At 38.5% G+C, this 26,886-nt stretch overlaps 1 protein-coding gene across 2 annotated transcripts in view; it reads right to left on the reverse strand.

The window, feature by feature from the left end:
* Nucleotides 1-26,886, reverse strand: part of PAWR (pro-apoptotic WT1 regulator) — a 70,589-nt gene that overhangs the window by 11,221 nt on the left and 32,482 nt on the right. For both annotated transcript variants that reach the window (XM_064701990.1, XM_064701991.1), the window contains exons 3-4: nt 23,692-23,820; nt 5,740-5,774 (exon numbers count right to left, since the gene is read on the reverse strand). In XM_064701990.1, coding sequence (XP_064558060.1) covers nt 5,740-5,774; nt 23,692-23,820 — 164 coding nt within the window. The remainder of the gene's footprint in view (nt 1-5,739; nt 5,775-23,691; nt 23,821-26,886) is intronic.

Genomic DNA, 26,886 nt, shown 5'->3' on the forward strand with positions numbered 1-26,886 from the left:
TCTCTTCTGGATGTTCTCTAAGAGTTTCATGTCTGTTTTATATCATGGCACCCAAACCTGCCCCCAGTACTCAAGGCGAGGCCACCCCAGTGCAGAGCAGAGTGGGACAATCCCTTTCCTTGCCTGGCCGGTGATGCTGTGCCTGATGTCCCTCAGGATCCTTTCCACAACGATGATTAGAAAAACAGTGTCACTGAACTTGGAGCCTCTTCACTAAGAGGAAACATCTGTGAATCAACCCCAACAAACATACTGTCTATGGAAGCATACCTGTAGATTATGCTTATATATAAAAATACACAAATAAAAATACATTTTACAAGGTGTTTTTCTGGCTATACTTAAAACAAAAACAATATAGCAAAATCAGTTTGACTTCTTACAGAGAAACAGAAACTTTGGTTTGATGTTCCTAGTTATTTTCTTTACAATAAAATCAGTTATTCATACAGGGACAGGTTTAAAAGCAAGGTGAAATATCTCTTGCTCCTTCCAAAACTTCTTTGATTCTCTCAATGTATTTCTAAAACACTGCCCAAACTGCCATTTCATCCAGAAAATCATCCTGTCAAAGCTCTATTTCAACTACAACAGGCTTATTTTTATGCCAGAATTTTATAACTGTACCTGATTTGGAAACTCCTAGTTATTTATGTCACTGCAACCTGGTCAGTTGCTAACAGCTTCTCTGGAAGAAGCAAAGGAAGAAGCCCTGTTTATTTCTAAACATTTCTATTTCTAAACAGGGCACCTTGGCTTTCTGTTACTTCAGACTGCTCAAACCAAATTTGTGACTCCAGAGCTGAGCTAAGGCAAGGCAGTCTTGCCTTCTCTACAGCTGCATTCCCTAAGCTCCTTCACTTCTCCTGCCTCTGGCCTCGAGGTGAATGGGAAACTACTCAGACCACGAAGCAGCAGCCAAGCAAAAGGAAGCCATCAACCTGCAGCCACGGTGGGTCCCTGAGGCAGTAGCATGCGCAGCTGCATGAGCACTGGCCCAAGAGGGAGTGAGGAACTCCAGCCAGAACTTAGACCATCAAAACATTTTGCAGAAATAAACCCTACGTGTTTATGCCTTCTCATAACATCAGCAGTGTCTCAAGAAGGGCTACAAAAGTCAAGAAAAACTTCTTTAGTGACCCCTGTCTAAAATAAAATGTTCATATCTGCAAAGCAGTGGTCCTAAGGTAACAAGCTAGATGAGACAATGCTTCCAAAGCCAGACCTCACTGTGGAACTCCTAAACACAGACAAGCAGGCATGTCTGGGCACAGCATTATGAAATGGTATTTCACAGCTGTGGTTTCTTTAAATTACTGAGATCAAGGTTAGTACGATGGAAAGTAAACTGTTATAGTTTATGTTTTATAATTATCTAAAAACAATGAGCAAGGCAATTTCAGCAGTGTTCAAACTTCAGACCCCTCCAATGAGTGCTCTGAAGCACTTTCTTTTCTTATGGTCTCTACTTTGCCATTTATTTTTCAACTCTTATATGAATGATAAACTCAACTATGATGGAGTCTTTTACAATTACTGCTAAATATTGTCTACCTCTAGGGTTCCATGTTAAAGTGCTGTACTATCCTAAAAGAGGGGGCAAAAATCCTCTCTGACATTTTGACTGGAAGCCATAAAACCATACCATACTGTATTCATTTCCACTAATAAACAAACTTATAAGGGGAATACACTTCTGAACCATGAAGAGATTTTAATCTAGCTCTTTTTGTAAACTAATCCAGTTGATCTGTCTGATTCAAGAACCATGCAAAAATCTTTAAATCCCAATCTGCAAGGTTTGCTTTACAATTCTTTTTTTTAAAGAATCTAAACTGGTTCAAAAACTAGTAGACAGTCTTTAAGTAATCTGATAGAACAAACTTTCTGTGTTTGTTAAAATACTCCTATGTCTGCATAAGTATCTTGCATTACTGTTACTTGCAAACATGCCTTCTAGTTTACAAAAGAAACATAATTCATGTTTACATGTAGATTAGACTCAAATACTTCAATAAAGAAAATGTACTTTGTCCTTCTCATGTTTGAGAAATCATTGGTAACATCAACTATGCTGATACTATCAGACCTTAATCAGAAAACCATTCTTACTAATGGCAATATGCTTAGTACTTTAAAAATCTATTCACAAAACAGTGCAAAAAATGGCAGACCCAGTTTCATAACAGCAGTTTGAAATGGCCAAGACAAGCCATATGACATTAAAAAACCTGAGAGGAAAATGGAAGAATGGGAAGTTGATATGAGCTATTACCACTGAAGTATACCTAGAGATTTAAAACACTTGAAGCTCACAGTTAGGACACCTGCTCCCACCACAGCTCCCAAATACTCTCCTGCATGTCCTGTGGCCTTCATGTCAGCATGACCTTGCAGATTCTGGTCGTGCTTTTAATAGATCTCACAGTACCACTCCAGCCCACAACAAAACCATCACTTTCTCCTGAAACTATTTTATGGACTTAATAATGAAAATACAAAGGAATCCCTCCACAAATTTCTGGGGGGTGTGAAAAATTCTGAAGTAAATCAGAAGACAGACTACAATTATAGACTTATAGATCTTACAGACGAAGATCCTCATCACAAACTTTTATGTACTTTACAGCACAAAGAGACAGGCTCAGTTTGTCCAAGTCACTAAGCACACAGCAATACACAGAAGCCATCGGAGCTCATTTGTAAACATGTTTTCCAGTCAATGGACACTCAGTGAAATAGGTTTCCCAGCAATGTCATATAAATGTTTAGTCACAGACTGTTGCATCCATACAGTGCAAAGTAGCCAGTGTAATTCACAGTATAAAATCTGTACAATTCCTTAAGTCCTGGAACACACCAAGAGAACAATGATTCTGTAAGAACACACAACTGATCTTCCCTGCTTTTTATTCTCTTTTGTCTTGTCAGATACAGGAGGATGGGTATCTCAGTGTAGAGGCAGAATCACAGAATTGTTTAAGTTGTAGAAGAATCTCAAAGATCATAACATAAAATCTGAAAACAGTTAAATGGAAAGGGAAAGGTACTGGAAGTCCAGAGTGATATCAGTAATCCAGGACTAGAAGTCAGAAAGGACAGATAATGGAAACAGGAAGAAAAAAACAAAACAAGAAAAAACCACACACACAACATCAGACAAATAATAAAGAGAAGACTAGGACCTCGATGATTAAATATAAGGATGTAAGAGAAGTGGGGAAGAGAAAGGAAAGAGTGCCTAACTACGCTAGGAAATAGAAACCAGTGAAGTGAAGAAAAATGCTGAAACAAACAAGATGCCATCTTTGATAAGGAATAACTGGAGAAGAGTGAGAAAGCAAACGAGAAAAAGCAGTAGTAAGAATGGAAGAAAGCAACCTGAATATTTCTGGCAAATAGCTCAATCTTTCAATGGGAAAGAGAATCTATTACAGAATCCAACATTTCAGGAAAATATAGCTTCCTTCTTGCTATCATATGTCTATAAAGTCTACCAACTATCTCTCTCCCACAAAGTACTGGCCACTTACTGCTGCAAGTAAGTTTCAAAAAGGATCCCTAAGTGATTGTCCCTATGTGAAACATGCTTCATTCTCAGTTTGCTTTAAAAACCTAAGGGAGTACACCCAAGACTGTTGAAAGCAAATTAAGCTGAGTGTATTTGAGCCTTGAAGCAGCCTATTATCTCAAGTCAGCCTTTTGGCATTAACATTCCAATTCTAGGTACAATCACAGAATGACATTTTCCATTTCATAGATTCACAGAATATTTTGAGTTGGAAGGGACACACAAGGATCACAGAGTCCAACTCTTAAGTGAATGACCCATTCAGGGATTGAATCCACAGCCTCGAATTCAGGGATTGAATCCACAGATGCTCCAACCATCTGACTTTCCAAGGGACTCCTACTGTATTTGGGACTTCAGTGAAATCTGAGTGATCTGAATAAGAATTACTGTAGAGGAGGCTGATTTCTGTAAGACTTTTACCTACTGCGGATGTTGGAAGAAACAAACAAGCCCAGAACAATTCTAGTTCCAACTCCTTTAGCATTCAACTCAGAAAGCAAAACCACTGGGAGTCATACCTTAAGTACCCTCACAGGAAAAATTAGTTCAGGGAGGCAGAAATTTTCAAATACAGCAGAAAATTAATAGATACTATTAACTCCAACCACACTGGGCATTGTATAACTCAAGGAGAATAAAACCCTCTAAGTATTTGTGAGCACTGGGCACTGTGTTGACAGTGGCAAATAATCCTTCACTTTCAACTTGAAGTTCAAGACTATGCAATAAATAAGATAGATGGCAATATCCATAAAATATTGAACAGCAGCTCGCAGCAAGTCAGATTCCTCCTGCATGTGATGCCAGCCCTGACAGAGGAAGTTGACAAAGTCTCACATCCCACATATAACTAAAGCTAACTGAGGGAAGACTGCATAACCAAGTCTCATTTAGCATTTTCTAGCTCTGGCATTTCCTACTTTTGCAATGCTAATCAGTAGAATTAGATTATTTTCAAATAAGTTACCAACGTGGTTGTGCAAACTTCTATTTATTACCACCCCACGCACAAGCAAGTTTTTGCAAGTGAGTATATACAGCAGGCAAGCAGAGATAAGGTTTATGAAAAGCCACAAAAGTATGACACACACCACTAAGTATTTGCAGATACAAACAGCAATAAAATTCTGCACCAGGACTGAGGAGGAACTAAAGACTGAACTAAAATGTGCTTGATTAATAAGAAATGAATCATGAAATTACATAGTTACTAAACTTGTGACAATAAGCCCACCCATTCTGCAATGACAAAGTGATTTAAAAAAAGCTCTATAAAAGCATCACTCAACTGGGTTTATGAGAACCTGGGAATATAAATATAAAAGACACTGTGCTAGGAAAGCTAAAGCATAACAGGATAGGTTATTCTTTTTTACAGTGTGGGAGGTGAGATTCTGGAACAGGCTGTCCAGAGAAGCTATGGGTGTTCCCTCCCTCCAAGTGTTCAAGGCCAAGTTGGATGTGGCTCTAAACAGTCTAGTTCACTGCAAAGTGTCCCTGCCTATGGCAGGGGGGGGACTGGACTAGTATTTTTCAAGGTCTCTTCCAACCCAAACCACTCTAGGATTCCACAGGTGAACAATTTTGAGGGGTAGAAAATACAGCAATTCCACATTAATGGAATCAGTACTGACAAAAATTTCACAGTTCTCCATTTCATCAAGAACTTCTGAAGTATTTATCTGATTAAATGCTGGAGTAATGACCAGGGTAATACTTGACTCAAAGACAAACAAATAACAAACAGGACATGCTATATATCAGAAACACCTCTACAACTGAGACAGTAGTATGACAAAACCATCTTTCACTATTACTGCGGAGAGCAACAAAATTATTTTCCTTTATTCAGCTTCGGAATACAATGGTTCATAAATTAAATTGTGAAAATACCGGCTCCTAGACAATGTGTAGTCAAGTTTGACATTTGATTGGAAAATTATTCTGCCCTAGTAAGATCTAGTAAAACATTAGTGGAATTTATTTTAAAACAGTAACATAATAGAAGGCTTTGAATAAGCTTGCTGCATCTTTCAGGTCCTTTGCCTGGTACCAGGCTATATATCTACAGTGGCAGTATGATGGCTTCAACAACAAATAGCCATTAATCAGCATTATTTCTGGTAGAAATATAAACAAAATTGTTATGTATAAAGATCTCATACCTTTTATACCTGCTTGAAACCATTCTGGAGGAGTCCTAAAAGAAAAAAAAAGGAAAAATTAATTAGAATTTTTCTTGTAGCTATACTGCCAGAATACCTTATCAGTCCAAAACTAAGTCTGCAGTGAGAGCAGTCCCATGCCAAGTACAAGTCAGTTTGCATTATTTTGTTGCCAGGTACAGACAATACCAGGACTATTGTCACCATGTTCTTGCTTCTGAACATCACCCCAGAAGCCTTAAGTGTCTGCCTCTGATTGCACCATAAAACTGGATGCACCTATTCCATCCCCCTGCAAGCTCATGAAGCAGCTCACACCCTGCCACCAGTACATCTCCACCACTAACTAGCATGGAAACACGTGTGCCCTTTGATAGTTGTTCATCAACTTGTCCAAGAGCAGCAGAGCAAAACTGTTTCAATTCCTCAGCACCACTGCTGTCCTTCCGGATGGGAACAAAAACTGAAGCTGCCAAGTACAAAAATTAAGACATGTTTCAACTGGTAAACAAGGGCTCAGATTTGACAGAGTAAGTCCATAAATATTTTTTAGGATGTTGTAAGAACATGAACCAATTATTTTCTTAGTCATAGGCAAAACACCCCCGGCAAATAACAAGTAAAAAGTCAGGAAAGAATATTCAAGGAGTTAAAGGACAATTGCCTTTACGAGAAAAAAAAATAAGGCGAAGTATGAAATGCTGTCTAATTACAACACTTACTGCGGGCAAAGAAGCAAACTAGCTCTTAAAACAAGATGCAAGAGAAATTCCATCCACTCTGAAAATTCTACAGAACATGACACTGCCTTCACTAATTAGCACACTAGTGACTTTGTAAGTAAATAAACAAGCTAAAAATTAGGACACAAAGAGTATTATTTTAGTATAGAAAATAGTATTTTAAAAATATTTGTATTATAGAAAAATCTTGATCTGAAAGTACATTTTATTTTATAAAGCATTTTCCATTTCTGCCATATGTGCTACATCTTATTCCTAAGATAAGCAGAACAAAATTCAACAAATTCATGGGAACTAGTTAAAGAAACCCACAAATTTGGCAAAATTGCCGGTTTAACACTGATAACTATTTTTATCATTGATGACAGCATCTGAAAATTAGTGATTCACAGCTATGAAACAGAAACCTAAAATTACCTCTAAAAGGGCAGAGAAACAATTTTAAATGTTACCAATGCTATTTTTAAAGTTTACTTAAGGGTAGGTTATCTTTGAAAGGTCATGGAAGCAGGGGGAGGTTTCTGAGGACTAAAATGAAGTAAATATCATTCCTTTCTTCAAGAAGGATCATCCAGGGAACTACAGGACAGTCCTTAGCTCAGATCCTGAATAGAAAATGGAACAAATCCTCAAGGGCAGGAAGGTGAAATCAGCATGGCTATATGAAGGGGAGACCATGCCTGACCTGACAGCCTTCTATGATGAGAGGACTTGGTGAATGAAGGCAAAGCAGATGATGCTTATCTAGATGATAGCAAAGCTTTCAACACCTTCCCACACAACATACGTCTATGGAAATAGAGGCCAGATAAGCAGACCATGAGATGCAGTGACTACTGGGTCCAAAGGGTTACGAGCAGCAGCAGAAAGTCCAGCTGGATGCCAGCCACTTTGCAGAGATTGATACAGGGGCCAGAACTGTTTAATGACTTCAGTAGTGACCTGAATTATGAGACAAAGTACAGCCCCAGCAAGTTGGCACACTACAAACAACTTGGAGGAGAGGTTAACAATACATCAGGTGGCTGTGTTGCCATCTAGAGGGACATACACAGGCTGGAAAATGGGCTTACAGAGACCCCATGAAGTCCCAAAAAAAGGAAAATGCCAAGTCTTGCACCAGAGTCAGGGGATGAATAATCCCAAGCAGGAGTACTTGCTGTGGAAAGCTGCTGTACAGAAAAGAACGCTGGTGCCCTGGTGACAACAAGTCAAGCATAAGCCATCTCTGTGCCCTCATCCTCAGGATGCACTGGCAGCAGGCTGAAGGACAGCATCCTGAGGAGAGCTGCAAGGACAGTGAAGGGACTAGAGGAGAACTCACACAAGGAGTTGCTGAGGTCACTTGGCTTGTTCAGCCTGGACGAGACTGAGGGGAAGTTGCAGCTACAACTTCCTCAGCTGCAGTCACAACCTCCTCATGAAGGGATGAGGACAGTCAGGCACTGATCTCTCCTCTGTTGTGACCAGTGACAGCACCTGAGGGAATGCCTCAAGTTGTGTCAGCAGACTTAGTCTGGATATTAGGAAAACGTTCCTCACATCTCAGGGTGGTTGGGCACTTGAAAAGGCTCTGCAGGAAAGTGATCACAGCACCAAACCTGATAGACCTCAAGAAACATTTGGACAATACTCTCAGGCACATAGTGTGACTCTTGGGGTGTCCTGTTCAGGGACAGAAGCTGAACTCATGGGTCCTCTCCAACTAAGCATATTCTCTAATTCTCCTCAGCCCTGGTAAGACCACAGCTGGCATGCTGGGTCCAGTTCTGGACTTCTCAGTATGAGAACAATATATTGGAGAGCTCCAGCAAGGCTGAACATATGATTAAAGGTCTGGAGCATCTGACACATAAGGAGAAGCTGAAAGTGCTGGAATGTTCAACCAGGAGAATAGGATGCTCAAGAGGTATCTTGCAAATGTGTACAAATTCCTGATGGGGTAAAGATGATGGAGATATATTTCTATCTGTTGTGAAATAAAAACCCAACTGGCTCCAGTCCTGAGCAATTTGCTACACATATCCTGCTCTGTCTGCAAGACTTGGATGGAGACTTCCCAAGATCCCTTCAAGCCCTAAAGATTTTTAGCCTTAAGACAGTCAGCAATGACTGATGAAGTGATTTGACTCTGAGGTATTCAAAGAGATTTCAATTGTTTCATCTAATACATTAAGATCCATGTTCCCTGCATCTGAGACTGAAACAGCACATCAGTAACATCAGACAGTTCTTGGTGGTGATGGTCTCAGAAACATCCCAGCTGCCCCATCAGCTGTGGGCAAGTGGTTCAATTGCCTTTTGAGGCTTGGATGGAGAGTTACACTGGGTCTGAATTTTGCCTAACTGCCTGCAGATACAATAAAGTAGGAACTCTGGGCTCTAATCTTCCTCAGTTCTTATTTTTTTAACAGCTTCGTTTCTTCAGGAAAATGCTTCCTGGTGAACATAAGCCTTGGTTTGCAGTGAAAGGTAGAATTCATGAGAAAGGGAGAAATTGCACCTGAGAATGCAGTCTGGCGAAGCACACAAAGAAATCTTGTACAAAGAAATCTTAAGGTAAGAGATGCTTGTTTTGTACTCTAGACACTAAAAGGATACAATGAATGCACTGCATACCCCCATATTTGCTAAAATATTTTCATATACTAAATGCAAAGAACACTGTAAAGCTATTACATAGACTTATACATTTAATTCAACTGCACACTTTTAAAAAATTGGCACTACTATTCAGAAAAGCCAGCTCTTCAGAAAAAGCTGGGAAAGCAAACAAATGCTTAGACAAAGTGCATAGCAAATACTCTCATTTGCTACAAATGACAGCTGTTAAAACAAACAAACAAAAAAACCTTGACTCAATTAACAAGTCCTTTGTAACAGATGTTTCTACAGTAAGTAGTAGTGGTTTTTATTTCTGTAGTTGAAACTAACTACGAACAAAAAGTTAAAAAGGCACACCTGATGCACAAAAAAAATCCTCTGAAGATCAAATTAATATTGCAGATTTGATAAATTATGATTTTTATTACTTTGAAATCTCTAATGTAAATGCAAACCAATCATTCTTTAAAGTGATGATGAAAACACTAGGAAAATGTATTTTTTCTGTTCTCATCTTATGAAAATTATTTTGTGTGAATCCAAAAGATTCTGGCAACATGAATATAAGTAGTCACACTGTAAATAGCCTAATGTGCCTATAAATAAAAAAATAACCGAAGATTTCACACTACTCAGAGATCTTAAAATGAGACAAGCATCTATAATTTAAGATCTTGTCTCCTCCACTTAGGTTGGCAGAAAATCAAGGAAGGGAAAGAGAAAAGGAGGGACATGCCTGTTCTGACAAAGAGTTAACCTAAAAGCAGATGACTGTTCTTGTACAAAAGTACTTATTTACAAATCTGGCTTATATTCCTTAATATTTTTTTAACTTTGATTTTTAACCCACATTTAAAATATCTCATCTTTACTATAAAAGTGAATGATCAGTCATGAGCAATGAAGAGATTTGCTCATTTGAATGTCTCCCTCTAAAAGAGGAATTCTTTTTATAGTCTGTGGCAATCCTGAATGGAAAAACAGTAAGTAAAGAACTAATCTGTAACAATGCTAATGGTTTCTTTCATACTGGTGAAAAAATACTGCTGCCAAAGACATTTACCTACATCAGTTCTTTGTCCAAGGCTGAAATCAAGCTCTCACTTCAATGCAATATTCCAAACACGGTCTTAAAATTACTTTTACTTTTTGCACATGATCTCAGGCAGCTTGCATTTACCCTTTAACAGCATATACTTCACTAATAAATTATTAGTGAACATAAATAATTATTTATGTTATAATGAAGTAATTATTAGTGAACACTCTACAAACTACTGCAGAGTGACATACATCAGCATAGCTTCAGAAAAGTGGTCATGTTCCCTTTTTGGTTTGTCTACAAAAGTGATTGTGTGGATGGTATTAAAGCAGGACAGGGTGTGATCTATGAAAAAACCAAGGAAAAAGGAAACATTTCTCTCATTCCACATGAGCTCCTTCATCTGATTCACTGCACAGACTAACTCACGGACATGCACCTGCTGCACCAGAGAATATGTAAGGACAGAAAAGGCAGCTGAGACCATTTCAGTTAATGAAACCAATTAATGCCAATTAAATCTGTCAAACTAGGATGAAGGAACTTGGCTAACTCTCCTCTTTGCTCCTGGCTCATCTTGGTATTTCATCTGGCAAACAGAGATTTTGCATAAACGAGCTGGTCATCGGGCTTTAAATAAATAGAATTGTCTGTGTTTACAAGTGTCTGACAAAGTTTTCCAGATGTTAAACCAACCCTACTATTACAAATTTGCTAGTTAAAATGCCCTAACAAACACTGGTTTTAAACAAGTACAGACTCTGGAATCAGCTGAACTATGTAAAAGAGTCACTGGAATCCCCTGAAACACTACAAAAGTTTTGCAAACAATTAAAGCAAATCCCCTGGATCAAACCAGGCTGTTAGGGCTCACCAGTATATACACTGACATGAAGAATATGCACACTATTTTGAAATAGAAGTATACACTAGTGCAAATTATTACTATATAATGATATTCCTGCAACATGCAAGGTTAAGTTTTGACTGAAATGAGGCTATCAAAACAATTTTCTTTTCATATATAATTCAAATGCAGGCTTCCCAAAAAGTTTCTTGTACATTCTTCAAGATGTGAGCAAATACAACTTCACTACATGGAAGAAAGAGGCCTACTGCTGGGGTTTCTTGCCTTTCTACATACCAAGGTAGATTCTGTTTCCATCCAGCAAATCAAGTTAACTCCTGTACCTTAAATCACATCTTGATTAACTACAGCCACTTCTCACATTCAGTACAACTCTGCATTGAGATTTGTTTGGAAATGGCAGTTCCATACCTTCTGCAATACAGACAAGGTTTCATTCAGTTCCTATGTGGGATAACATCTAAATGCTAAACAACTGAAAGGCAATCTGACTCTAATACAAACCAGGAATGACTGCAGATGCGAAAAACAGCAAAAAGACAGATGAAATATCTTTCTTCTCCTCCCACCAAAATTTCCCAATAGCAATTCTCCCTCAGGAGTCAAGAGATACCATTTACCTTCCATTCCTGAATCACTGAATTAAAGCATATGGTACATTGGAAAGGACCCATCAGGATCATCGAGTCCAATTCCTGTCCCGAACAGAACATCCCAAAGATCACACTGTGTGACTGAGAGTGCTGTGCAAACACTTCTCGAGCTCTGTCAGGCTTGAGGCTCTGATCACTGCCCTGGGGAGCCTGTTCCAGTGCCCAATCATCCTCTGGGTGAAGAGCTTTTCCCTGATATCCAACCTAAACCTCTCTTGACTCAGCTTTATGCCATTTCCTTGGGTCACAAGAGCAAAGAGATTGGTACCTGCCCCTCCTCCTCCCCTTGTGAGGATGAAGACTACAATGAGGTCTCCCTTCAGTCTCCTCTTCTCCAGGCTGGACAGGTCAAGTGACCTCAGCTGCTCCTCATATGGCTCCCACTCCATATCCTTCATCATCCTTGAGGCTCTCCTCTTGATGTTCTCTAATAGCTTTTAAAGAATGTCTCTTACACATAGTGGCACCCAAAGCTCCACACAGGACTCGAGGTGAGGCCACCCCAGTGCAGAGCAGGACTGTCCCCTCCCTTGCCCAGCTGGTGATGCTGTCCCTGACGCCCCCCAGGACAGGGCTGGCCCTCCTGGCTGCCAGGGCACTGCTGACTCATGATCAGCTTGCACAGGTCTCTTTCCTGCTCCCCAGTCTATGCACACAACCAGGACTGCCCCATTCCAGGTGCAGGATTTGGCACCTGCCCTTGTTAAATTTCAAAGTGTTGGTGACTTCCCAATTCTCTAATTTGTCATGGTCTATCTACAGGGCCTCTCTGCCCATAAGGGGGTTGACAGTTCCTCTCAGTTCTGTCACCCCTTTGACAACATCTAGAGATGTTTTTCATAGAAATGCAACACAACTTCCTGCACCTTAACTTTACTTTTTACAGCCTCATCTTACTCTCTCCTTATTTAGTATGTTATAATAGATCTTCCAACAAGAACTAACAGATGTGCTACAATGCCTGGGTTCAAGTGATAGATATTACCCCTGCAAAGCCAAGGGGATTATGACTTATCTGCCTGTTTACACAGAGCCAGGGGGCCACGGAGAAACACTGCAAGAACACCTAGGGAATCAATCAGAGTTCTAACAGGTAAGTATCCTCAATTTGTACCTATGAAGAAATGTATTAAGGACAGAAAGTGAGAGAAAATAATTAAAGAAATACCTGCAGATAACACAAGTAACTCCCAGGTAAGTCAAGTATCTTCCAGAAGAAAAGAGCTGCCAGAAATAGGGAAACCAGAAACACACATTTAAACAAATTAACAGAGCTTTTCATATATTCATTATTCTCTATTTCTACATTCAAGCAATATTTGCCACTGAGGAGTCGGAAAAAGAGCTCAGGACAAGCAGTTAGGCACACAGAACAAAAGCTGTGAATGAGTTTATTAAATTAGGCTGAAAAAAATCAGACTAGATCTCATGTGACTCACAGAAAAAGTAGAGCAGGAAAAATGACCAGAAAGACAATGTGGTATCCCTAAGAAATAAGAATCTGTAGGCTCCCCTCAGACAAAAGTATTTGAAATCACACAAGGGCTGAGCTACAACTCAAAGCAGTGTTTCCAGAGCAGGAAACCTAGCTTTGTGTTGCATACCCCAGCATGATGATTAAAGGTATGCAGCTGTTTCTGAGCTAGCAGAGACTAGTAATGTCCTTGTAGCACTACACAAAAGGCAGCCCAAACTGGTGCTGTGATGTTCATACCATTTAAGAGGACTGGTTCCTGGTACATAATTCCTCAAACAGCCCTCAGGTATGACATAAGAGAGCATTAGGTAGCACAAACCAAAACCATGCCAAAAAATGTTGCTAATAATTAAGCCACAGGCTCTATCAGCAGTGCAGCAGTTGAGCTCACACCCATGTCTTGCACTTTTTAAAAGTATAAACACAGTCAGACTGTCTCCACCAAACAACTATGAATAAGATTTCTCCTCCCTCCTGAGCCATCACAATAATTACACTAGACTGCAAGGATGTAGAGATGGAGCAGCAGGCTACCCTGCCCCAGCCATCCTCCCACCACCATGGAACTGGAATATGCACCTTCCAAATGCACCAGCACATCTGAGTAACTACTGCTATGGTGTTCTCTAACTGTTAATAACATGGTACATGTTACAAAATGTCTGACAACTACTGTGTATTTGTGCAGAGTACACATTTCAGCTCATCCTTCAGCAGCACCAAGCAAGCTGTCTCCCCTCTCCACCTTGCAGCAGGGATCCTCTTGGGCCATGGGCCATGCTAGTTCCTGCAGGAAAGCACCTCCTCCCTCTCTGTACACAGCCAGCAGGTACTCACACTGTTACCTGGGCTTCAGATTTGTTCCTGCCCTGAAAGCAGTATTAATTACAGTTCTCTCTCTAGAGCAGAAGCACAGGAAAGTGCAAGAATCAGGAGTATTTCCATACCTTACAAAAGCGTTTAGTATCAGTCAGGCTGTGTAATCTATTTGTACAAGCAGATACCTCAGAAAGACCCTCTTTTTCAATCAATTTGTATGTGCTCAATGACTCTTCTTGCCAAAGAAACCTCAGCTACAGTTTATCATTATACTTTCAGGATCACTTGTTTCCCCACAAAAAAAAAACAAAACAAAACAAAACAAAACAAAAAAAAAAAAACCAAAAAAAAACAAAAAAGAAACAACCAAGGGGGACACTCACTAACCCAGCTGACTTAAAGAGCTAGTCCAAAACAGAAAACCTGTGGGGGAAAAAAAAGAAATTTCTTAACATGAGGTCCCTCTAGGCTGCTCAAACCATTAGTTGGGAATTTGAGAAACTGCTTCCTATTCCTTACATCTGCATGTTGGTTTCAAAAAAGGCTCCAGACCAGTGTAACAGCAGCTAGTGCTGGTGCAATTCTGGAGCACAGCTACATGAACTCCACAGTGAAAGAAACAAATAGGGCACAACAAACCAACAGAAATTGGCTGAGTACACAGCAGCAACATCTGAAGACAAGAAAAAATTAGAATAAAAGTAAATAAAGCCCCCAAAATATGAAATCTTAGTGCAAAGGCCACGACCAAACTTCAGCAGAGGAAATCAAAGCTTACAAGCTCTGCTTCACACATGCTGTCTATAAGAATCATAAAGATCTGCTCTTCTGCAGAAGAGCAGGCTGTGCTGAAAACCCTGTAGATTCCTAGGCACAGCTGTGACTCTAAAGCAAGAACAGGAAGCCTTCACAATGCCATGCCTGCATGGGTTTGATTCAGCTTTAGTTTTCATGCAGGTCCTGTGACAAACAGTTGTGCACACACACACACACACAGAGCCACAAAATCAAATATTCAATTTTAAGATATATCATAGTACATTTAATTCTATTTACTGGGAGTGAAATCCATTCATCAAACAAAATTTTAAGCTTAAACCACCTATCCACTAAATTAAACTTTACTAAGCCCAGATGTTAAAAATGTTAATAATGCTGTATTTCTTTCTAAGAAAAGCAAAGTTTGCTATCAAAGGTAATCAAATTTATGCTGACAGTGATCAAGCACTGAACACAAATAATGCCTTCCACAAAAAACTGAAAGATCTCTCTTCTTGGTGAGTTGTCAGGAAGACAAATCTTGGTAGTCATTATCAGTATTTCCCTTCAAGAGCAGAAGTCGGGCAACTCAAAGTAGAGATGCCCAAGCTGCACCCTCAAGGTTACATGGTGCTCAGCCAAGCAACTTTTCCTGGCTCATAGGACATTTACAGCCACCCTCTTTCCCACGGGTCTCACATCAGTAACTGATTTCTTAGGGGCAAAAAGGACCCTGATTTCACTTGAAAGCACCTTCCAAAGCAGCAGTATTGGACAGTGCACATGCAGTACAGCTGAATCAGATGTGCATGTGCAGATCCTTTGGCAAGGTAAAACCCACTGAACATGCAGGGATCAGCAGCACTCTTCCAACAGACACACATTATATACTGAATTTACTCACATGACAGGAAAGGAAGAAGATTTTGGCAGTGAAAACCTATGCTGCTACAACACCATCTTATGACAGAGCCCACTCTGATGCGAAAACCAGACTCCACTTTTTTAAAATCTTCTACTAAAAACACAAATCCATACAATGTAACTAAAAGCTAGCAATCTCATTTTTATCAAAACAAATCCTTGAGTGTAGTTAAAGCCTCCAGTTATACCAGACAAGAACACCATGCAACATTATTACTCAAACTCAGAAGTTACCTTGAAGATTTTAATTAAAAATTTACTATGTAGAGTGCAGTTTTTCCAACCTGCAATAATACATACATAAAAAAGCAATTAAAGCAAATCAAGATTACAAAGCCAACCAATTCACAACAGGTCAGAATGTTCCAGACCTATGCCACTTTCATTCAAACTCATGATACTGCCCTTCCTGACATCATGATGTATTTTTCCACAACATCTCTTAAGTGGAACACAAAGAACAGTACCCAGTGAGTAATGCTGAATATTTGTACTTGCTGCCTCTTCACAAAGTGGACACATGCCATAATTACTTAGTTATTAACACACTCAAACTGCTCTGAATATAGGCCCATTTTGCTAGAAATTACCTGAGTGATTGCCTGATCATGTGTGACTGTGAAAACATGAAATTCCTGTGTTCCTGTTTTCCTTACACAGATCACAACAATCATCTGGGTCTCCCAAGCCATGGGAGCCATGGCAGATGGGAACTGAAGCACCTGGTTCATGTTATGACCCACACAGGGCAGCAAATTCCCTCCAACTAATGTCACTTTAAAAACACTGCACACACACAAAACTGACTAAAGGTGCAAATGTATTTTAAAATTTAGTAATATTTTAATAATCAACACTGAATTGGAATCCTTTTTAACTAATTTTGATGCAAACATTTTTAGACATACAGTCAGATTTCCTAATGAGTTTTCTACTGCAGACACCATTAGTGCTTAAGTGCTTTGTGGATATTATTAACTGCTTTCATATCATCTCTGTGAAGTGCATCACACTCCACCTGCAAATAGAAAACCTAAGATGAATATTATCTGGTAGTTAAATCTCAAATATTAGAGTCTCATAACCTGATTTGGCAAAATTACTTATGACTTCCAACCTCAAACACACGTCACCACAATTAATGTATTTCTGTACTTTAATCACATTTAGTTCCTTTTAAATACAATACCAATGTTATAATCACGTTAGTATGTAAAATAATTCCTGGCCAAACATCTAAAAAATGTAGTGCTGAAAAAAACCCATGTTTAATACATTCATGCATGCCTAGTGTAGAAAACTACATTTTCTCTATGGATGGAAATTAACATCAAGCAACAATCACAGTAAAACACTTACAAAAGATGAATTATTACCCTTGAATGCATGCATACAGTTCTTCATACATGAAACCCAGATGCCAAACACCTTTGAAAAGCCAAGATCATGTATGAATAGGCATGAATACTGTTACCACATACTTTGGATAATGAGAGTAATTGTAAAATGATGTTGTATGACATTACACTACTAAGTGAAAAGCCAGAAAAGGTAAAATAGTGAAGAAGAGCAACTTGAGTTGCCTTATTTAGCAGTATAATCTCAGCACAAGACTGAAGTACAAAACTCTAGGGATGCTTGTGTCAAGCAGGTTTTCAGCTGCCCTTCTGAAAGAAATGCAGGTAACAAATTCAGATCTCTGCATTTCTCATAGTCTGCCACAAGGCAAAGAAGAAATTTTATTCCTTACCTGTATTTATTGCTTTCAGCAAAGCTTATAAGGTATGTCTATTAAACATTTAAACATTAAACACTGATATATGTCCTTGCTTCCAAAAATTCCAATGTCTTAGGCCACATTTAAAGAAAAGAATCGTATTTAAGCAAACAGAACTACACTTCTGTAAAGATATCTCTGGACGACATTCCTTTTAGAAAGTGCCTGTAATGTTTTGGTGAAATGTTAAACTTTTTTAGCACAAAAGATTAAAAAAAGATCAAATGTGGTTTTCCTTCAATTTTCAAAGGCTTTTGAATGACTCACAACTGAATGCACAAGGCATAACTAAAGGGTCATGTTAATAAATCAAGTTTACATTACTTCACTAGCCACCTAACCTTCATATTGAAGTTACTACAATGAACCCAACCTACTGTGACACAATTTCATAGTTGTACCATTAATGCTAATTATGTAGACATTTCATTCAACCCTCATCTCCAATCAACAAGGATTCTTTCAAAGGTACTGAGTAATTTCTACACTAAACTGAACGATTATCCAAGCATCCATCACAAGCTAACCTCTGGCAGAGTACAAAAACCTGCATTGCTGCCACAGAGAGGAGCGAGAGCAACTCAAGACATGGCAATACTGCCGTGCATGTAAGTCAGTGCTCTGAGCTGAAAACTAGGGCAGCTTTGCCTTCCATTGTCTTGGATTAACAGCTCCACAGGAATTCAGTACTAGGATCAAGCTTTAGTCTGTCTGCTAATGCACATAATTTGTGCTTACTGCAGGAATATAATACAACTTACAGTCCAACAAGGTTAAGTGCTACAAATGAAGTGATATTTCTTTGCCTGGCAAATCCACTCTGTGTTTGTTACTCCAATTCAGTGTGGATGTTTAACTGTCTAAAATATATCTCACAAAGCTCTATCTTGTATAAAGTAATTTTGTAAGATTCAACATCTTAATTTCTTGTTCATGTACATGCTAAGACCAACACAGGGAGAGCAAGAAATGTGCATTACAATTGCATACACAATGCAAATTAATTGTTGGAACAAAATTATTGCTATTTCCAAATGAAGTGGAAGGTCTTGAATGAGGCCCCGGGCTTTGCAGCAATACATAATATAAAATTAGGTACAGCAAAACAGTTGTCATAGTGAGTCATCTCATACTGGGGTCCCAGACTTCAGAATGCTTGAGAGGCAAAATTCTCCTCCCAGCTTCATACCAGCACTAGAAATACCAAGACAGGTTTCTAGCAGATAACTGCAGAGTCTTTGGCAATCAGACAGATGCAAAAGATATTGGTAACTGTGATAGTTATGATCTTCAATTTCTTAACATGGAATTAAGAAATACACTAGACAAATTCTGTGTGACAATAATTACATGTTTGGGTCAAGTTTTCCAGGGAGAGGAAAGGATTCGGCTCATCCAGCAAGACCCGTTTTGTCCTCAGTGAGGAGAAAAACACACATCTAGAACTCCATAAGCCCCATTCTCATGCCAATGACAAAAGTAATTTTGAAGTTCTCAAATGCCTTTTTGTCTCTTGATGCTTTTGTCAATATGTATTTACTCAACTCCCATATCTTAAATGTCAATTATTCGCAGCTGAAATATTTTTTGCAGTGTACTCATTCACTGCTCAGCACAACTAGCATTCACAGACATTACAACATTTAAGATAAAATTCAAGCAGAAAGGAACCAAAGATAACATAAAACAAAGGATTTCAAACCCTTTCCAAGGTATTGAGAATGATACTTCTGTACTATTATAGAATAACTACCAAAAAACAGACAGTTGTAATTTGACGTTTTTAATGGATGGAGGACCTATATATGTGTCTCTCACTAAAAGGCTTTATATTGGCTTTGACTTAATCTTCTCAGCCTTCGCCTTGGCTCTCCAATTTTCCAAAAACACCATAAAGAGACATATACATCATTTTGGCTCTCCAATTTTCCAAGAACACCATAAGGTGACATATACATCACAACATACTACCATGCTCAAATATCACTTTTTAATGACCATAACCCTACTGCCACATGATTACATGAAGAAGGGCACATATTTGGGACATATTTTAGGAGGCCAGATGTACAAACAACTGAATTCCAAGAGGCACATGACCATAGTATCAGCAAACCTAAATGCTCTGATATAAAGGCCTTGCATATGGTGTTTTTTGGCAGGGTTTTTTTGAGTATTAGCTAATAGTAACATCTTTTCCACATTCTGAAACTCAGAAAGTTTTCTAAAAGACTTAAAAATAAATCTTCATTAAATAAATTGGTTTTTTCAGCCAAATCTTGTAGGTTTTTTGGATGCAAGCTTTCTGTATAGCACATAAACACTAACACCATTTTCAATGAAGACATGTTCACTACTTTGAACGCACCATTTCTATCCACCTGCAAGAAAAACATTGCTAACAAATAATTTTGCACTTTTGCCATCTCTGCTAAACAAGAGCTAGATTTCTGTAACTAGAAATCTTCAGTGTCTGGTAATTAAAGTAGAAACCTTAACTTTTAAAGTAGGAGTTTTATCTATGCTTGTCCTTAGCATTGCAGATTTTCTAGCTCGTTTGTAAGAGTTCTAGGCTTACTGATATATGACTTCTCACCCTCAGTGTGCATCCCCATACACATCACTGGTGTACCCACAGTACCACAACTCACAAGATCAGAACAACCTGAATAGGATTTTAGTCCTACTAAGAACAGGAAGAAAATCGAGCCAGAAAGTCAGAGTCAGATATAACACTTGTGTCTGGAGAGGATTTAATGTTGAGATGAGGCTATCCACACTATCTTTTTCTAAAGTTACACAACAAATTCTTTGATTGCAACAGTTTTTCAGTGCTTGTAACATTGCCAGACTACCACCTTCTATACTGCCAATATAAAATAATTCAGAAGATGATTTCAGTCAAATAGCTCTGCTTCAGGGAAAATACTCAAATCTGCTGTATTTTTGGACCTATTCTTAACAAACCTGGTGAGTCTGTGCTTTGGATGAAGAACTTCCAATTCAGACAGAGTTTTCAAAAAATGTACATATTGCCTAAGAAAATGAGAACCACAACCTCTGACAATATTAAAAGGGAACTGAAAAATCAGATTAAGGACTGGAAAGAAAAACCTTATCCAGCAACTTATTTCCTCATCAAATATGAAGTCAATACCATTTTATTTACCATTTTCACAATAATTATGTATTTACAAATTTCATTAAATGATAATAAGAATGGACAAATGGGGATGAATAGCTGTAACTACAGAAATGTATTTATTCTGCTTAGTACATGGAAGTAAAATATATATTGGTCAATGGCAACTTAAAATTAGTTCTTACATCTTCAACATAAGCTCTACTTTTAAAAAGTATTAGTCTTGGACAGAGTAGAATCAAAAGGAAATTAAGTCATCAAAGCTGAAATAACACTACTGTCAATTTCTGTTGAAAATGGGCAAGTTCTAAGTCTTCTAATAAAAAGCGAATTGACAGAGCCAGGAGTAAACTGATTAAACCTTAGTAGCTGCAACTTTCTAAGGTTCCATCTGTTCTGTGCATGTGCCACCCTGGGCCTCTGCCAGATCCGAGACCTGGGGCACATTTCTGTATTGTTGGTGACACGACACTCCTGCTGAGCTCTGTCAACAAAGAAGTAGTGCCTGCTGGGAGAGAGGTGACAAACTTGGAAATGTACAATACAATTAATACAGATGGTTTGGTAAATAAAAACTTAGGTTGCTTGTCAAGAAGAATAGAAAATATGGATGAAAAAAAGAGGGCACGGGAATATTGCCAAAGCATTATATAATACCACTAGGAGAAACTAAGAATTAAAACTTTTGGAATATCTGCTGAAGAAGTGAAAACAGAGTGAACAAGAAAGAGTCTTACAAACAACTTGGAGAAAAGCATAAAAACTTTTTAGCGTGATGGCTCCTGACACATCTGCAAAGACAACAGATCTGGTTATATGAGGCATACTCAGAGGAGACAGTTGCTTTGAAGAAATATTTTTGTTGATGTTCACCACGGAAAAGAATGGTAAGAGTCTCATATCAGAGCACTCCCTCTGGAGAACAGTCTATCTACAGCAGAAGCACTGTTAAAATGTGGGAAAAAAATAATAAAAGAAATTTTAAAATGTTACCTACCAGACTGAGGCAGCTATTTACTCCTTGAGCTTTGAAGAAACTATTGATGTTACTGAAAAATATAATAGCTGAACTACTCGAGATTAAATGGAACTTCTCATTTAAAACTGCCCTAGTACCACAGATTAACATAAACATCATCCTCAAGAACATTCTTAAACAAACACAGAACTATAGAGGAGTAAATTTGATATTTATACAGAATAAAGTGTTTCTAGTAAGTCTAGAAGAATTAAGGAATAAGTAAGTAAACATGATAGCATGTGGAAGAGTCACCATGGCATTTGTAGAACAGTTGCACATCTCAAATCTAATACAGCTTTTTTAAGTTATAAAAACATGTCCAGGACAGAAATTTGAATGACAGCATACTGCATTTCAAAGGCACTCCCCAAAGCCTACTCAAGAAAGTAATCTCCTCTTAGAATAAAAGAGAATGTCCACTGGTGAAAAGGCAGGAAATAACAGCGGACCCAATGGTCAGCTTTCACAGCAGATGGAACAACCAGAACAGTGTCACAGGAACCTGTGCAGGAACCTGGGCTTTTCAATGTGTTTGGGGAGGAGATGTCCACAGATGCTACTCAGAACAGAAAAGATACAGATCAACTATTAAAACATGCATGACTCCTTCATTGGGAGTGACTGGGAGGTGGAACAGGAGATTAGATTTAATGTACATAAGTGAAACAAAAGGTGAACATGTTTCTAAATTTACACAGGCATTGACCTCTGAGCTGGTTATTCTCACTCACAGATAACTTGAAAAATGTTAAGTTAGATTAGACATTCACAACATAAACAGTAAATTCAGGGCTCAGGAGTCAAATAGGCATCAGGAATTATTAGGAAAGAAACAGAGAACAAAACAAACCCCACCACTAAACCACTCTGTGACTGCATGTTATACTGAATGTTTCACTGGTTCTGTTTCTGGGTACCAAACAAAACAGAGTCAAAAAGTAGAGAAATGTTATTGGAAAGTAGAGAATGTTATTGAGTAACTCCTGTATGAGGAACAGCCAAGTAAAATATAATTATTCAGCCTAGGGAACAGGGAGAGGAGCCATCCTCTCTTTGCAGCATTCAGTCACATAACAAGGAAGCAGTTGTTCCCCGTGTCTTCCACTGGGACACCTTGCTGAAATCACACGGAAACTTGGAAAATGACAGATTCAACTTTAACAAAAGGAGACTAATCTTGACATTCCAGGTAATTAAGCTGTAGACGCCTCGGCCCCAGGCTCTTAACATTAAAGGCATCCACGAGCAGATGAAAGACTAGGCCAAATTTTAGAAGGAAAATGCATCCAGATTCACCAATCCAGCCATGTCACCTCTAGTTATGGATGGTTACAAAACTACCCATGACCACCACGTCCTTGGTTTGTTTGCGTTTTTTTCTCACTGTGCATGTGCTGTTGCCTCTGTTGGAGTCAACAGGCAGAGCTGGATGGCCTCAGTTGGTACAGCTGGGTCTGTACATGCTGTTAGGTAACAGAAGGAGAAACAAGACTGGCTAAAGAGACTCAGGGCACTCAGGAAAGAGACAGAACATTTGCCACAGGTGCTGTAGTATGAAGGAGGGGTGTACCAGTCATAACTGGCAATGTTTTGATGTCAGGGGGAGGGGACTGCAGGAATCAGTGTGGTATGGGGATTGGAAAGAAATAAAAAGGGAGAAAAGGTTACACAGAGGCAACGGCTGTTTACCCTAGGAGTTTGCGTGTTGGTTTCAATCCTAGAATCAGTAATTAGAAGTCAATAAACAAAATAAATTAGGAAAATGTGTCCTGATTTAGGAGGCTACCTCCAATTAATTGAATATTCTATGCCTGTCAGCATTTTTACTTGAATTTCCCAGTTTCTTTTCCCCTCACTAAACATTAAATTCTATGATGAACATTAAAACTATTACCTTCAAGACCTCTACAGAAACAGAAGATTCTGTTGTCAGAATCTTCATCTCAGTAGTATTACATTGGTGGAGTAGAACCTCATACTCTGCTTCCAGCAATGTGTCAACTCCTGAACTTTAGGGGGTTTTTCATGTAGGGTATAATCTACAGTTTAGAAATAGAAAGAAGAACGCAGTACAAGTTTTAAATTGGAGTAAAATGCTAAAACAAACAACGTTAAGATCTCACCTGCAGTAAGTATGAGCAAGAGGTATCTGCACTGGAACTCTCATTTTGTACCGTGTTCTGCTGAGTAATAGCATCCTCTTTCTTTCGTTCCTTCTGCCCTGCTTCATCATCTTCATACTCATCAAGGCTCTAAAATGAAAAATATTTGGTTATTAGTTATAGTCCTTGTATGTTGCTTCACATATTTCACAAAATTCATGCATCAGTCAACATCTTCAAATATTAATTTGGTATTTCAGGAAACTAATTAAATGTTTAAATGCTTTTCTTTCCAACTAAACAGCTTTTTCTTCCTGACAAAAGTAAGATAATCAAAACATGATCTGGGCAAGTTCAGTGCTAATCCTGCTGTGAGCAGGAGTTTGGGCTACACCTGAACTTTCTTTCACTGGAATGATTCTACAACCCTGACTGCCATGTGCAACTGTATTACCTTTACACAAGAGATTTTCAGGAAATCCAGAAAAGAAAAAAAAAAAAGTTAATTGTACTCTTCACTCAACAACTGATCTTTTTTGACATAGTGGCACCTGCTGAGGTTGAACTGTCAGTCTCAATCACCCATTTTAATTTTGGCCCTCTTGGTTTTCATTTTTTCTTTGAAAATTTACCATTGAAAATCAGTAATTTTTTAATGACTTGGACAGTCATTAATTACTCACCGTTTTACACACATATGTAACGTTTTGACCCTTCAGCACAAATGTTTCATACTAGATTTGCTGAAATACTTGCTTTGAGAGAATTAAGTTTCTAAAGCACTGACTGCTGTCAGGCCAGAGACAGTAAAAGTAAGTAGGCAAGTAAATAAAAATATAAATAATCAGTATTACAGCCTCTGTCCTAGCTCAAAGCCATGTTAAGGCCAGCTTTGGGCTAAGTCAGCTATGTCAGAACACCAACTTAAAGCAGACAAAGCTAAAAAAACCCAAAACCTCCAATCATGACATCACAAGCTGTTTGCCAGCACTCTACATCAGAACAAGAGATGTGTGAAACCTTGTACAGAAACACAATAACCAGGGAAATAACCCATTTAAGAGACCAAAAAGCTTCTAGATTGATATACAGTACCTTGAGAAACAGAGAACAGAACTAGCAGAGAACAAAGATGAATGTCAAATTATTTCAGTTGACATTTCTAATGCAGTAAAAACTAAGTCAGTATTCTGAGGCTCAGGTACTGACAATCTCTGCCATCACCTTACACAAAGAACACCAAACTAGTCAAAAATATATAATGAGAGCGCTAGAATACAGCACCTTTAAAAATAAAGCCAGTGTTATTTGCTAGCTGAAAACAGCACTAGTATATCAAAAACTAACTCCAGCTCCTCCAAAGCAAACACTCTGGTGATACACGTGTTGAAAACTGGCACACCAGAAAGGGATATGTTTCCACAAGTGAACCTGAATAAAAGCCATTTAAACTCTCCACAGCAGTGCTCATGACAGCGACACTAATGCAATTTCACTGGTCTGCTTCTAACCAACCTTTCAATGTAACTCATGCAGACCTGCTCCTATCACTAAGGCACACTGAGAAGGTTACTATGGCTAAATCATTACACATTCAAAAACACTTTCAATGAGTCTTTTCTAATAAAATAATTACAAATATTTAATGTAATTCTGTAGGGTCCATTTGTAACAAAGCATTTAAAAAACTGCCATGGCACATTCTAGGGAATGATCTTTAAATCAACATCTTCTACCTTTTACAAACTGTAAAACTTAAAAATTTTTATGGCATACACTTATGTCCTAATTTATCCCATTACCATATTAAGCCATTATGAAGTGACACAATAACAAATCATAAGGCCCTACCACAACAAGAAATGGAGTCATCTTTGCCTCTTACAAAGTCAGTCTTGTTCAGAAAGAATTGGGAGGTACACAGAAGTTATCATGTAAATTTTAAATAGCGTCATGCAGATGAAGAATGATACTGTGTTAGAAAAACAGAAACATTTTCAGATTGGTCTTTGGTCTCCAAGTTGTCATGACAGAGAATGGAAACAACTTTGCATTTTCAAGGGAAACATTCTTTAAGGAGAAAAATGAAGCTGAAATATCAATATTGTAGGAAGAAAGCCTTAGTAGTGACTGAATAGATAACTGTACCTTTCTCCAAAAATTCTGTCCTTCAGATACATGCTTCTCAGAAGATTTCCAAAGACAATGAGAATGAGTGCTCAATAGAAATATTTTTCTCTGAATACAATTACATCTGTAATGAAGAATGTTCTTCTCTCTTTTAGTATAAGATTACCTGCTATTAACTATTCTTTTAGCCTTTTTGACAGGAACAAAATCTGGTATGAAAGTTCTAGCCACATAATTTTAAACTAAACATTTTCAGTTGGGATTTGCCAGCAACATCCATTCCCACCCTCTCCTTTCTTCTCGAAAAGGTCCAAGATCACCAAAGTCTGCAAATCAGTACCACTGAAAGGTATTTAACCACGCCAAATAATCCATACTTCCAAGGTTAAAGGCCTTCTTCCCAAGCATGGAACAGTCTGTTGAACAGTTGATGTAAATCTAATTCTGTTTTAAAGGCTATGGGGGCTTGTTCCTCACTCCAGTTCCCTTCACTGCAGCAGGTGTCCCACCAGTTGAGACCAGCACAGGTTTGAGTGGTGAGAACCACAGAAGCACCAGGGTTTTTAACTTGAAAGAGGTGAGGAGTCATGAGCGCAGGTTGGCAGCCACCATCCATGGCTGGCACAGCACATCTGGCCAGGGCTGCCAATGCCCTCCTGCCCCAAAGCAGATTCATAGTCACTGTCAGAGGCCGTGGCTTCCCAAACACAAAGGTTGTGTTCCCCTTCCAAATATGCAGACACACTAATTCACACAATGTTTACAAAATGCAGGCTGAGCACAAACCAACATGCTAACAACTACATCATTTAAACCTTTCACTGCCTTTTAGGAAGTTATTAAGTTTTGCTTCAATAACCACTAGCCTTAAAAGGAAATCCACTAGTTTTGACTCATGATGAAATAAGCTCTCTTATTGAAAATATCCCGCTTATGCACTTCATCTTCAGTTTTTAATTGCTAGTATTATTGCCATTTATCTTCTTAGCTAATTTTTAGAGGAATAAAAATCAATAAAACCACATTTCACTTTGTGGGTGAGGGTTGATACACTATTATTGAAAAAAATTAAAAATGTTTAAAGTG

This window comes from Zonotrichia leucophrys, chromosome 1A, assembly GCF_028769735.1.
Source record: "Zonotrichia leucophrys gambelii isolate GWCS_2022_RI chromosome 1A, RI_Zleu_2.0, whole genome shotgun sequence".
NCBI lineage: Eukaryota > Metazoa > Chordata > Aves > Passeriformes > Passerellidae > Zonotrichia > Zonotrichia leucophrys.